This window comes from Abramis brama (genome assembly GCF_963993115.1).
Source record: "Abramis brama genome assembly, chromosome: 10".
Classification (NCBI taxonomy): Eukaryota; Metazoa; Chordata; class Actinopteri; order Cypriniformes; family Leuciscidae; genus Abramis; species Abramis brama.
In genome coordinates, this window is record NC_139972.1 from 23,033,485 (window position 1) to 23,049,190 (window position 15,706).

General features: G+C 37.2%; 1 protein-coding gene across 26 annotated transcripts in view; it reads right to left on the reverse strand.

Annotated features, from left to right (window-relative positions):
* Positions 1-5,118: 5,118 nt before the first annotated feature.
* Positions 5,119-15,706, reverse strand: part of msi2b (musashi RNA-binding protein 2b) — a 257,350-nt gene continuing 246,762 nt past the window's right edge. For 6 of the 26 annotated variants that reach the window (XM_084127171.1, XM_084127164.1, XM_084127169.1 and 3 more), the window contains 3 exons: positions 14,989-15,143; positions 11,768-11,844; positions 5,119-8,943 (listed from right to left, as the gene is read on the reverse strand). In XM_084127171.1, coding sequence (XP_083983297.1) covers positions 11,803-11,844; positions 14,989-15,143 — 197 coding nt within the window. In that variant the 3' untranslated portion in view covers positions 5,119-8,943; positions 11,768-11,802. Of the gene's footprint in view, positions 8,947-11,767; positions 11,845-11,958; positions 12,026-14,988; positions 15,144-15,706 lie in introns of all 26 variants that reach the window. The other 20 variants (XM_084127173.1, XM_084127166.1, XM_084127170.1 and 17 more) reach the window with 11 other exon arrangements.

The window sequence follows — 15,706 nt, forward strand, 5'->3', positions numbered from 1 at the left end:
TGAAAACGATACGGTTTTGTCAACTTTGGCCTGCACATTTACCGTGACACTGCAATAAGATCATTTATCAAGCACTGTACACCTGCCAGCAATTAAAGGCCCTGCTGTTAATTACAGTTTGATCATGCATTGAAATTCAATCAGGAGAAGTCTAAATAATGGACCACAACCAGTATATAATGCTGGTCATTATCACAAAATAAACCCTGACAGCGTGAACAGGTCTTGTATCTCCCTGAGAGAATAATGATCAGCTAACTTACTGTAGCCTACATTATTCTCCTTATTAAACAGATGCAAAATAAATACATGGAAATGAAATATTAAGTGATTGAGTTGAAATAACTCCATATGAGAATCGAAAAGAGCCATGTAGGAAATTATACCATTTAATTTTAATTATATCAATGTAACACTAGCAAAAGCATTGTTTGTCCCATTGTATGTTGTATATAAGATATATAATATGATATTGTTTTTATACAGTTCAATAAACAATAATTTTATAGCGAGTACCTTACATTTCAGCAACAATATTGGGTCCATGAATTGACACCGTTTTTTAACCTCTCAACGCAAACAGTCCCAAACGACGTTCCGTTCCTGAATGAATCGTGTTTTGGAACAAATCAGTTGAGTAATGACTTATTGATTCACTCACGGACAACTGCTGCATCCCAATTTGCATACTATCCGTCTTAAATGGTAGCCCTATTTGAAATTAGAATGAGTGTGTCCCATATCGTAATATAATTAAATTAATATCCCAAAGGTACCTGGATGGTTCACCATTTCCAGTGGAAATTCGAAGTTCTGATCCATACACACTCCAATGGTTAGTTTTACCCACAACCCAGCGTTAGATGAGGATTCGAAGCTTGCCTGCTATTCTGCTACACACTCAAAAGTTTGTACTTTTTCTTCACAAAACAGTACATAGCCTACTTTTAGGGTGTATAAGTATTAAGTAGGCCAATTTGGATACAGGTTATCACTTGTGTCACGTGTGGACTTCCCTATTCTCATAGAATTAGAACTGTTATTAACACTTTACCTTTACAGTTATTGTCTTTGGTGTGAACGCACCTTTATACAGTGAACAGTGATTTTGGACTATTGCTGCATTCACACCATGTCGTAATTACCGTGAATTCGAGATTACAACATGACGTTGTGCTCAGAGCTGTTCACATCCTCTGGCTAAGAATTATGCATTACTATGCAACGCCTAAATGAATCTGCGGCGGTCACGTGGTACAGGGGTGAACTTGATTTCAAAAAGTACATGCTACTGGATCAACATCTTTGTTGATTCTAGAAAAACATTATTATCAACCAATCAGATTTGAGTGACAAGTTTACAGTTTATGTCAAGTTTTGACCACCATGGTTAGGTGCTTCTACATTAGTGTTATTCACCTATCATTTCCCTCTGATTTTAAGGACAAGTTATGGGTAGGATTAAGTTTAGGTGTAGGGTTAGGACTTTTTTTTGGGCAGGAATATTGTTCTAACATGTTTTCCTTGGCAAAATCCCAGTGACCATGGTACAGGTCAGAGCTCTCAGAAAATTCCCAGTTTGCAAGTTGTAAATTAAGAGTTCTAAGAAAACGTGAACGCTTTTTACAAGTTGGAATCTCAACAAAAAAAGAAAAAAATAACAGTTCTTTCTTGTGTAGATATAAACGCCTTGTGTAAAGCAAAGTTAGTTACTAAAACACTTCTCTGGGAGGCTTTGTGAGTGAGCAGAGGGGAGCCTGTGATATTTTTCAGCCCGTACAAACACACCGGCAGACCTTAAAGGTAGGACAGCTCTGTCTTAAATATACACCAGAGAACCCAGAACTCTCCAAATGAGTTCTCTGGAGATCGCTCCTGACACCTGCAGTCATTTTTCAAACGATTTAATTGGTGTACTTAAGTCAGCTGATACCTACGGCAGTGCTTTGTTGCTAGGCATCATGACACAAAGGTCTCCAGGTACAATTAACTCCATTGTGGCATCGCGATGTACACACAGTGTTTTCGGAAAGGACCAACTTGTGTATACGTATATCGGGTGGGGGTAATATTAATTCACGAACGCCATCACTTGCACTTTATACGAGGGTAATGACCGGCTTCTTTTCCGTACTACAAGTAGCAAGCACCTGCTGGCAAGTACATATACGACACAAAGAGATTCCCCCTTCCTTACTATGAGATACACGCACGCTTTCAGAGGACCTGTTTGACAGAATTGTGTTTTTTTTTTTCTGCGATTGAACAGGTTAGGATGCAGTGCTGCAGCTCTCCTGTCTAAGTGGTCTCCTGATAAGAGGGAAGCTGAGATTTCTCTCAGTATTTCTCTCCTGGCAAACAGTGAACACAATGAGTCATGACACTATCCAAGGGCTCCAGTGAAGTATGTGGGTGGACAGCTACAGTGATAGTGACTGTATGAAGAGAGCTTGCTCATCCAGGACGAGAGAGAGAGAGGAGGCAGGGTGGAAGATGGATTTCCACACATTTATAATAGCTGTCACACCTTACATTCAGCAAGGCAATTTCACATTTGAGAATGGGACAGCGACTCAAATTAAAAATGACATTAATTTCTGCCAGCCTGCACACATTGCATTTTTCATCCCGGTTGAAACACCTCTTGATTAGGCTCTGGGAAGACACAAACGTTCCACACAACAATAGGACTGTCTGATTGGATTCTGTGTACAGTATGTCTTAGGAAAGATATTTGAAAGGGTTTTGTTTCTGGAATCATGTCCCCCCTCCCCTCCCATCCCATCTCTAACATTCATATATTTGTTTCCTTAAATCTTTTTAAATCATGTTCTCTAAAACATTTCTAATTAGGAATCCAAAGACAAAAACAGTCCAAATCGAGATGTAGCTATTCGAAACCATCTTGACAACCAAAACATTTAGCACTTTAATTTCAGTGGCAAAGCTTTCTAAGGCAAATCCTTTCTAAGACTATTTTCTAAGACTTAAATGTGACCTCTTGAGCTTTATTTAAACTAATTATACCACATTTGTCCTTTGTTGGCCTATGGCGTTACATAAATGACTAAAAAAATGTTTTCGCATTATTCTCATTATATTAGTCTCATTATTCATTTCAAAACATCTTATAAATATCACTACGGCAATCAATTAATTTAATTAAAATGTAATATCTTTATATTTGAACCTCATGGGTTATAAAGCAGATTTTACAATGGACATATCAAGTGGAGAGCCAACACGGTACAAGAGTTTTTAAATGGTTTTTAATGTTAAAAAAAGTTCTTAAAATCAGAAATGTACTAATACCATGAAGTGCACAGGCCCAACAATATGCAGCATGACTAACATAAAAAAGGACAGAATTTTAAACCCGCCAGTTTTGTATATTCATAAACAACAGCAGAAATGTGACTTATAATCATTATAGTTGGACTGTTTTCTTTCTAAATGTCAACTGGATTTGGTTTCTTGCTCTTCACAGTTATTAATTCACAGCACATAATACAATGTGTTGTTTATCCTCTTGGCAAGTGAATGTGTATTTAACGTTTGGGTTGTATTATCTTGCATAGTTTTGTTTATGGTTATCAAGGATGAGGGCACATAAAGCACCCTGTCTGTGTTGGCATCTGTCTAATCTAACGGCTTCTACCAATTAAAAGATGGATTTGTGCCAAAAATACAAAAGAGTTTGAATGGGCACAGACTTTGAAATCAACAACAAAACTTGTCACTTTTAAGCCTACTTATGTTGCTATTCTATATGCACAATTATTTAGCTGAATTGTATTATTTGCATTAAGTATTGTTTTTGTTTGTGACCCTTTCAGAACAGATTTGCAGGCTCCCCAGTGAACAAAATATTGCTCTAATGAAGTATTTCTACAATTGTCTAATATATATATGTATGTAAAAAGTGATCAGTTGAAGTGAGGAAACCCATTTACTTAAAACTATTAAGTAAATAAACTTAATGCGTAATTGAAAAAATTAAGTTATGTGAACTTGACAATTCCAAATTTTTTCAACTACGCATGGTTTATTTACTCATTTTTAAGACTACGGGTTTCCTTACTTTAAGTCGCTTTTTACAGTGTGTGTTTATATATATATATACATATATATCTCTTATGTGTGAGCCTATATCAAGTCATAATCCAATTTAAAGATGTAAACAAATGTGAGAATGAAAACAAACTTACACAAGAGCTTTTGGGCTCTGTATTCAACTTTGTGCATTTTAATCGTTGTGCATGTTCTGGCATACAATCTTTTGCAGGTATATTCATTTCCTTTGAAATCACAAATCAATTGCTTGAAAAAAGTTGAAAATAAAAACCATGAGTGAAATGGTTCAAAACTCTTTTATTTATTTTTATTTTTTTAATCTTTTCCAGACAAACACATTGATTTCTGGACCACAGTAGAGGATGGAAACCTTTCACAAACATTTTTTATTATTATTATCATTATTATTTGAAAATACAAATATAAAATTATACTTTCCACATCTGAGATGTGAGAGACCCCCATCCACTTTAGTTTATTTTACAACAGGGCTTGAGCAAGCCATACAAGAAGACCTGAAAGATGCTTTCAGACGTCAGTCCGTTCAGTCAGTTCTCACGGTAAAAAGTCCGTTAACATTAAAAAATGGGCAAGTGTTAGGAATGGGCAAGGCAATCAGCGAGGCCTAAACCTCAGGAGAAAATGGGAGACAGAGTTCCCAAAGGACGTGGCAAAAATAAAACCCTCCACCTAATGACACCGTATTGACCGTACCGTCCCCATTGAGCTACACGTCCTCGTCAGGTTTACGCGACACATTCTGCAGCTAAACTACTAGTGCTGCAGCTCTTACACGACACACAGCCAGTGAAACAAACAGTGTGAACTAGCGTCAGTTCGCCTATGATGATGATGATGATTCAACAATTTAACAAAGAGATATATACACTATACATATATATCTTGTATATGTATACAAGTATACTGTACATCAGACATTACAGTGTAGGACGTTTTGCTGCTTTATTAGTGGGATGATCGTTTTGGCCATTGCCTAGCACTTGCCGCAAAATTCAAGTTTAAATGGATACGGTAGTTCACTCCCAATATCACTCGACACCTTCCAGGTCATTTTCTTTTTCTTTTTTTTTTTTTAAACCAACAATTTTCCAATGATTTAACTAGTCTAGCAAGATGTGTAACATTCATCCGCTGTAAACTGCTGTCCATGGAAAACAAAATGGTGGCAACAGAGCCATGCTACCTTAAAGTCCAAGCTACGAGATCAAATTACGGGGAAAAAACAGGCTAAGCTAACGACGCAAATGGAAAAGATTGCCAGCCTTCATTTTAATCAGCCTTCAGTCACACTCTTATTTGACAGCAGAAGGGAAACGTGCTTCATCTGCTGTTAAACATTTGCCTTCAGCCGTTTAGTCGAGGATCATCTAAATCTATACGAGTATCAAGACCTAAATGGATGCTGGATACTCAACTTTTTAAGAGACATCCAACTAAGAACAACTAATGTTACAGTTTAAAAAGATGTCATCAGTAAGAAAATGCTGTGCATGATTCATCCCGACAGCACCTTTAAATTTAGCTCAAATGTATTGAATAACTTCAATTAGACACCTTTCATTAAAAGTTGTGCTATTTACTGATCATAACCCGCTAGTGTTACAAAAGTCTCCTTTGCGAAGGTGCTACATTGGCTCATGTTTGATATCCCTGAGAAGAGATGTGATTCAGGAATACAGATTCAGTGTGACACTGGATTCACACTCAAGTCAAGCTAATTAGTATGACATCAGAACAATGACGCTGTCTGCTATCGAATGTAGATGTTGAATTAAAATGAAAAGCTGGCAATGCAGTTAAAAAGCACAAAACAATCATTTCATATGTTCCACATGACTCAAAACTAAAGTGTGTATTCATCTAAGTAGACACGATTTTAAAAAAAAAGTAGCGCCATATGCCACTGGGATATTTTTTGAAGAGTAGAAACATCAAAACCTATTAGTTTGATCTATAATGATTAGGCTATATCATCATCATTACTTTGTTAGAACTTACTAAAAAAATATTTATGAATTTCTTCATAATTATAGCTTGCATCCCCCTTAAAAAAGAATGAAAGTGAAAACGGTTTTGCATATCTAGCGTTAGCATTTAAGGTAGTATGGCACACACCCCTTTTAAAACATTCAAGGGTGGGGATCCAATTAATGCCTTGATTACAATTCAGTCGTACAGCAATTTCTTTCTCCTAGATTTCATCAGTGAGAGCTTTGGTTAGTTGAAACCATGTGAGACCAGCAAAACAGTGGAACAAAAAAAAAAAAGGAGAACAAAAAAGAAAGAAAAAAGAAAGGAAAATTACTATGAAAAGAACGCTCAGCATTTTTTGTCTTTAAATGATTATAAAGAGAAAGTTCTATCCTTACTGGTCCTACAATTGCTAATGAATACGTCTACATCTTAACATTAAGTACATAACACCTACGACTACTCACTAAAGAGAGAGTGTGAGATATAGAGAAAGGGGAAAAACGACAAAAGGAGAGTGAGAGGGGAGGGGAAATGTGAAAAATACCAACCAAGAAGTGTATAGACCACTACACTGGCATCAAGACAGCACTCTTTTACAAGGTAAAGTCATATTCCTGTATTTTTTTTCTTGTTTTTTTTTGTTTTGTTTTTTTTACACACTACTAAAATACAATGATCAACATAAGATTACTGAATGAGGTGACAGGGAATGAAGAGAAACAATTGATAAATACAGTACATAATATCTGTATTATTGTCATTGTTATATTTAGTATAATCATTAACATCCACAAAAATATTGATAAAAATCCATCCCTATTTAAATTGAAAAGAAGTTCGGGATTTTTTTTTTTTTGTACGTTTGTCTTTTTTGAAACAGCTCAAACAGTTAGCACAAAGTTCTCCTTGTCTTTTTAAAATCATATGACTTTATCACGTCTTTCTTGAGAAAGAATCCAGCATTCTGCCTCACCTGTTAGTTTAGTGAAATGAACAAACAGAAAAACTCAACAAAACAAAAAAGAAAATCAAAACCCCCAAAAATAAATAAAGAAAAATAAAACATTTTCAACAAGATCGAAAAACAGCATACATCAGTCAATTCATATTTCTAAATGCCATTTGTGTCTCATCAAATCCAGTCCCCACATGTACAACAAATGTGTGTAGCAGCTACTGGTTTCAATCAGTTTCAGTGTTTCTGAGGAAATGAACTATTGCTACCAATAAACTCATCTGTCATCTCTGATATTCTAGAATAAAATCCCTGGAAAGAGATCATTTAAAAGTACAGTCTTCAAATCAACGCAAGCCAAGACTCGAGATTTGTAAGTGTTATCCTGTGTGGAAGGAAAGAAAGAAAGAAACGGCTTCCACAGCGGTCCTTCACATGACCCATGTTAGAGACTGTCAGTTGACATGTGCAAATAGAAAATGATAAATTCTCTCTCACAGTGCAATGATTTACTTAATTTCAAAACAACACTTTAATATCTTTTTCAATATCTGTCTCAGGCTAAAATAAATTAATTTGTAATCTCCTTTAAAGTAACTCTCACAGGACTGAGGTAATGGTATAAAAGACTTGGTTTTCCTAATCGTAGAGCAATTTCAAAACGTTTTGAAATATTGCCTTTGTAATATTCCAATCGTTCGGCGTAAAAACCTCCGCGCGCACGGGAAAAAGAAGCCCACACTAGAACACCAAATGAAACGTTAACGTGAAATTGAAATGTCTCGACACGGTTTGAAATCATAACTCTGATGTGTGCTTTGGATTTGGTGGCGATTTCTGTATATTGTCTTTGTAAGCTGTGCACATCTTAACGTACTATCTAATCCGTATGCTGGTATGAAACCTGCACAGTTGTAAAGCCGACGGTATTTACAAAGCGAGCTAACAGTGTTGGATTGAGTTTTGTCCGTACTGGGGTAAATCACGGCCTTTGTGCTACAGATGGACCTCGGTTACTGCATTGAGCCTCGAAGACATATTGCGTCTCGCGCACATTACAACCTCTATGACACCGTCACAAAAATATGGTTCTCTCTCAGAAACAGTTTGATGCAGTGAACAGAATAATATTTACAGTTTCAGAATTCTTTTCTTTTTAAATCTCATTTCACAAAGTATTAAAAGGAAAGCTTTTTCTTCTTCTTTTTTTTTTCTCTCATCGACAACAAAAATGACATTTATAAAAAAGGACTGTGAAAATATTGTAGTCCTCTTATTGCCCAAAATAGGTAATCATGGTTAACAAGACATCACAATAAACATAGAACAGAGCTACTAAGATTTTTTTTTTTGAGTTACCAACTCATTGCGGTTTAGGCTTGAATTAAAAATGTCTGAGTCATCTCGATCCGTTTTCTTGCTCGAATGAAATGAAACCTGAAAACGCGATAGACGAGGACTGTGAAATGAAACTGCTATTGGAAAATTACTACCTCAAAAAAAAAAAAAAAAGACAAAAAAAGACATTAGTTTATGTTTACATAGTCGCTCTCATCAGAGAGCTTTCAAGAACAATGAAGAACATCTAGAAACTCAAATGAACGTGTACACAATTAAAGATGACTAAAAGGAAAGACAATAAAGGAAAAGTAAAATCCTAAGTCAAGGTCAGGGCTACACTAGGATAAAATATTCAAAAGCCAGGTTTTCAGTATAGTACAGCAGATTTGTTTTGTTTTTTTCTTTTGTTTTTTCTTCTTGCTGAGATGATTCTGACGTTTGGGTTTGTTCTTCGTGTGGCGCCATCTCAGCTTTAGATTCCCGTTCAGCGCTGTAGTGCTTGAAGTTTAATGGCCTTTACCTGTACACAGAACCAATTAGAAACTCCGGCCAGTCTTCCCCGGGCCTCCTGATAAACTCTGCTGAAGCAAACAGACAAGTGTATCAGATTTCACACGTATACTTCAGGAAAAATGGTGTGTGTGTGTAAAATGTGCTGCATCTGAGCCTTACTGGTGACAATCATTTTATGTCTGTGAATTGAACTCCATGAACCTTGTCACGGACACATTTGACAGCGGCATGTATGTTTCTCATCATAAAGGCAGATTTGCAGATAAAAAAAAAAAAATGTGGGCTCGATAAGATTTACTTTTACTACTTTTATCCTGCAAGGACCCATTCAATTAACCAAAAGTGACAGTCAAGACATTTACATTACAGATAATAAGAAATGTCATTTGAGCAGCAAATCAGCATATTAGAATGATTTCTGAACGATCATGTGACACTGAAGACTGGAATAATTAGGGATGCACCAATATGAAAATTTTGGCCAATACCGATAACCGATAATTATTTATATTTGAAAGCCGATAACCGATATATTGGCCAATAAATCGAAATCCAATTTTTTTTATACTTTTTAAAAAGCCTGATTACAAAAACAAAAACTATAATGATGCAATTATAATTATATAATGATGTTTTCATTATAATTTTATGTAGCCTATATGACATGACTTGCACTGCACATGTTGCACTGAACTGGATTTTCCTTTTTTGAAGTGATTCCAATCATATTTCAAGCAATTCATCACGGCATTAGCTGTAGGAAATAATCCATTATTTATCGGCTTTAATATATCGGCCAAATTTTCTGATCGTACCGATAACATTAAAAACGAACATATATCGGCCGATACCGATATGGTGGCCGATAAATTGTGCATCCCTAGTGAAAAACCATTACAATGAAAAAAAAATGAATTTAAAAAAAGTTTGAATATTTTTGCAATATTACAAATAATTTATCAAATAAATGCAGCTTTGATGAGATTTTAAAAACAAACAAAAAAATCTTACTGGCCCCAAACATTTGAACAGCAGTGTAAACTCTGTCTGTGTATAAATGTCTTTTCAATACCTGGTTTTATTTTTTTATTTAATATTAATGTTATTTATTTATTTAATGGGTGAGTTGGGTCGGATAGTGAAGCAAAAGCAGCCCACAAGTGTCAAGCATAGAATTAAAGTCCTTCGATACTATTTAAACTGCATCACTGATGCCTTTGATGTAGTATTATTCTAAAACATGAAAAATAGTAATCAAGAATTAGCAGATGTGTCCAAACTTTCAACTAGCAATGCACTAACATTTTGTACAATTCAAATACAATTTCACTTCAGTTTTTTTCTAATAAAACTGAGCTTTTTAAAAGCATGCATTGTCTTTGGAAGTGCAGTGTGTTTGATAAACTTATGCTTCTGATTGTACACAGTAAATCTAGTGTAAACATAAAGTGTGTATCGATTCAGTCCGGCTGAAAGTTTGCTGCTGACAGCTTTAAATTGAAGTAGAGATGTTATATCGTTCACTATCAGAATCAGTCCACCGTCAGCATCTTTTCATTATAAGCTTGGGTCGTGTAGGCTCAGATACAGAACACATCAGCACTTTTATGCAAACACATCTCATCTACATGGAGTTCAGACACATATGTTAGTGTTTCAAGCATGCAGAAACTCTTCGGACGTCCATCCAACCAGGAAATGACGAGTTAAGAACCTGCTTGTCCACTGCCGTTGCTTTCTCTGACTGCTGATGTGTACTTCAATCAAACGTTTGGAGAATCCATACAGATGGAGCGATTCTACCTACTCATTAAATCAATCATCCGTTTTGCCTCGAGGACAAAACGAGAAGCTCTTTAGGAAGATTATGGGCAACAAACCGCAGTCCGCAGGCCTCTTATCCAGACGACAGGTCACAGGTAAATGCCACGGAGCCACAGAGCCTGGCGTAATCGCAACTGAAGCATCACCATAGGAGATCAAAAAAAGGCTGGGTGCAAATATGAACTAAGTATAGGGGAGGGATTTTGACCAAATAAATGTGCATCCACTTATCCAGACACATCGCATTTGAATAAGCGAGTCATCATCGATTTAGCTCTATCTGGCATCTCAGCATATACTCAAAATCACCTTTAAGTCCTTAAGACCTAGCTATACAAGAGAAGTGATTACGGAAACAGCGCCTTATCCGAAAAACCTGATGAATTACATCAGATGGCACCTAAGTCAACAGATTCTCAGCAAAGAGTGCTCGCTTCCAGGTGCACACTAATCAAAGCCGCAACACCTGTGCATAATATCCAAATACAGCACTTCATAGAGGATACGAGTCGACGAGCGGCGCAAAAGAACTCTGGCAGTGAAAGAAAGCAACTGCGCAGTTTTGAGTAGACCCGCTCGCAGACAACATGCATGAAAGATCAGTCGAATGACAGACAGGCAGGCGGAGGATAAAGGAGGAACTAGTGACAAAGAGTAACGGGGGAAATGTGTAGCCTCCGCGCTTACGATGTTTGAGAAGCGGGAGACACTTTTAAAGGCTTTTAAAAGGCTTTAAAATGAGGATTTAATAACATAGATGTTCAATGAGAGATAAGACTTTTGAAATCCAGATTGTTGCATGTGAAGTTTAAATTCCCTTGTCTGGGACGTAAAAGCCCTTTAAATGCCTTAAGGTGTTGATGAAAAAAAAAAAAATAAAGAAATAAAATAAGAGCACTACACGGATTCAACGTAAACTCATCTGAGATCAAAAGGAGAGGGAATCAAAATGAATAGGCAGATGGAACAGGAAGATAGTATGGTGAATAGATGCATAATTATGATGCACAAGTAAAACAAAAATATATATATATTTATATTTCATAAATGGTACGGTATATCTACCTCAAATGAGATGGCAACCAACCACCTGTTAGGTTTCAATGGTATCCATTTGTAAAAGCTGTCGCAATCAAAGGACCCTAAAAGTGTACAGTTAGTAATGGTGTCAGTATGCATTCTGAGTGAAGTGATCACTCGTAAGTCATTTCAATCATTGCATGTGTTGCTAGCATGAATGAATGTTATCTATCAACCTTAAAGATCAGTCCACATCATTCCCTCAGTCTGATCTAGGTGAACAGCAGGAGAGTGCAGGAATAACTGTAACACATAGTAAATGTAATTGGTCATAACTTAATGCACAATACACACCGTGGCCATAAAGATATTTTAACACCTGAGTGGTGGGTGCATCAAACATCAAACCCTATTTGAAAGAACAAAATCCTGTCCACTACCGTAGCTTGCAATAGGAATCAGTAATATCACAACGTTTTAGTCATGTGACATCCATCAGACTTTTAAAGGCTGCACGACTGAAACGTTGCAATAAATATTGATTGTTTTCGCAAGCTACAGTAGTGTGGAAGCAAGTTCAGCAAGAAAGTTGTTGTAAACATAAATGTAGTCGTAATCATACTAACAATAAATCAAATAATACAACCTTTTAAACAATTCTCTCTTTTTAAAGTTAGGCCTGATATAAAAAATATTACTTTATTACAAACTACTGTATAATTATTCACATCATATAAATTTTTCATGTGTTACATTTATCGCATATCAAATGAAGCAGCAAACTGTTTAGTGTCTGAATTAAGATATGGGCTGGTATTAAAGATATTTGAGGTTCATTTAGGCTAAAAAAACGCTACAAGTATTACATTTATTCCTGCTCTCTCCCCTTTTAAATATTTTTGTGCCAAACAATGAAGCAAAATGGAAAGAGTTTTGTACATTTCAAAGAACAAGAGAGAATGGAAAGTAAGAGAACATATTTGATTTTTTTTTTTTTTTTTTAAAACAAAGATCAAGTAATTGAATATAATCATTTACATTCATGCCAACAATAACAACATTAATGAATTCATCTGAAATCACAATTCATGCAGCAAGATACAAACGCTGTCAGAAATCACATATAAGCCTCAATCTGAGCAGCAAAACTGTGAACTTCACCAGTGTCGGGCGCCCGTCCAAACACTGGGGAACAAGAAGACTGGCGAGATGTATGCATTTATAGAAAAATCTTTTCTTTTCAGTTTGTGAGGATGCTACAGAGGCTAAGAGAAACAGCAGTTCATGTCAGGCAGCGAAAAAAAAAGAAAGAAAAAAAACTCTTTCTGCCTCCAGAACACTGTCAATCACAAGCGAGATGTTCTGAGGGTTTGAGGCCAACCTAAATTTGACTCTATTTAGGTTAGAAAAACTCAATCTGAAAGTCAAGCGCAAGGTGACATTGTTATTCTGAAAATCCCGTTTGGATTTATGAGTGCCCGGTCTGTTTAGCAAACTGTACTTAAGGGCAGAAGAGAGAGAGAGAAAGAGAAAAAAAAAAAACTTATTTGCTTTTCCTCCCAAACAAGAGATTGGAGGGGCACTGAAAGCAGAATGAATCAGAGGTGTGTGCAGATAGGCAATAAACAGTGTCCTCACATACAAAAGCTCTTATTCATTTTTCCAGCAGATCTGGACGGCGGTTGAAAAACCGTCTGGAGCCGGTAATTCCCTCGGCAGCCTGTGATTTAGAGCGGCCTCCCTCATCAACCCCCCTGCGAGTCGGCTCCGGCTCCTTTTCTCTTACGCCCAAATCCTGCTCCATCTCTCCTCTCCGTTAAAGGTTAAAAACTAATGCACGGAAGGAATAATGAATGCCTATGGCTTCAAAGGGCAAGACAACATATTCTTATGACAGGGTTTCTCACAAGAGTTTATTATCGCCTTATTGATTTACATATGCACTTTGTGTGGGGGACCTTTCAAAGGCTGCCTCTGGTATGCCCATCATCTGCTGGAAAAATAAAAAAGCCATTGTGTGCGGGGAAACAAAATACCGGGTTGAAAATGAGAGAAGAACTAATTGTGAGATTTCTGTCCTCCGGGCTGGCACATGAACAAAAGCACACTGACACATCACACTGCTGCTGACAGCCGGTACAAGTTCACAGTTTGTTATCCTGAAGTTGACAGAAAGAGAGAGAGAGAGAGAGAGAGAGAGAGAGAGAGAGAGAGGGGAATGCTGGTGGGAATGCAGAAATGTTAGCAATGCTAAAACCAACGCCATCTAACTTTAGCTATTTGCCAGGGCACCTGCTTTGCACTAATGAGACCGTGATTTCACATTTTTCAGCTTTCAAATGAGAGATGTTTTTATAGCTTTGTTCCTGATAATTAGTATCAGTAAAACATGCACATCTATCACACGTTTGGACCAGCCGCAACCTATTACATCTGAGGTGATTTATTTAGCACATAACTTCATGTATTTGCTTCTTTTGATTTCACATACTCGCATATCACACATTCTTTTAGTCCTATTAGTTGTGTTAGAAATATTCATTCTTTCAGGGCAAATTCAATTCTGAAACTTTATTAGCTAATTAATTTATTAGCTAGCTAACATTATGGAGGGAATTCATTAAAAAGATGCACCACATTTGTAGAAGGTATTTCAGTGCAAAATACTTCATTCTTTCTGTACGAACACGTCTCCTTTCTATGAACAGAATTTTACTTTGTGGCCATTTTATAACGATGGAGAACATAATTGTAACCAGGCATGCGCGGTTTCTACATGTTACCGAGCCAATTTAGGTGTCTGGATCAAGTTAAGTTTATCAAATTGTGGTAATCTGCTGCATTTGGGACTGTAAGATGGCGAATTGTGCCATGCAAATTGTGCTCAGAACATATTTTGTGGGGTATTTGGACTGTTACCCAATTAGGTGAACTGGAGGCTAAAACAAAGCTGACAGCTAAATGCAAATACGCTACTATGCTACAATTCAGCAGTTCATTTTTAGTGAATTCCCTCTTGATGTTTAAATGTATCCAACTAGTTTATATGTCAATGCAACTTCATTCTTCTACCGGTGAGCCATTTGCTTGCTCTCCAGATGAACTTCCGATCTGGTCTTTTTTTCTTAAAGCACGGCAAAGAAAACGCACTCTAAAAACTAAGATAGCAGCTGCTAGAGTCTAAAAGCGCTAACTCGGGCAGGGTGGAGTTAGCATTAAGTGGCAGAGAACAGAGAAACTGTAACGGTGGTGAGCAGGGTACTTACAGCAATGCTGTGTCCGAAGCCGGAGCCGGGTTGGGGACTAGCAGCGCTAATGTAGTTGCCCACGCCGGAGTCCTGGCTGGTGGGGCCGTACAGGTCAGCCACTGGCCCGGGGCTGCTGGCTCCAGGAAAGGCTCCAGGCCGGGGCGGGTTGGTGCCTGCCGGAGAAGTGGCCGTGCCAACAGTGATGTGAGCAGGGTTGCTAGTCAGGACTGCTGGTGTGTAGTTTGACTAACAAGCTTAGCAAAAGCATGCACTATAAGCACAACATGTCATATTTTGAAAGGAAGTCTTATGTGTGTATGTCTATACAGCCTGGGGTGTTTTGGGAATAGCGGCCTAATGTGTTCTCATCCAAAAGGTATGAAATGAAAAATAAAGAAACTAGTCACAAATTCTGCACATAGACATACACACATCGCATAAAGCAAACTATTCCGCTCTACTTGAAGCAATATATCTCATCATTCATGCAGATGAAAGAGCGTGCCGGACGCATATCGCCCGCATTCACGTGGCATGCGTGCTAGTCAAGTAGGTTTTAGGCAAGAATAGAGAGCTGGACTGCTGTGTGATGGAGATCTATCTGATTTTTTTTCCCCTCTGAGGGCATCTGTGATGTTTAAAAGTGTGAGTCGCTTCCTTGCAGGTTCCTTTCATTATCATAACCTCACCCCTCTCATACACTCCCTTTCCCCCAATCTCATATCAAGTGCTCTAC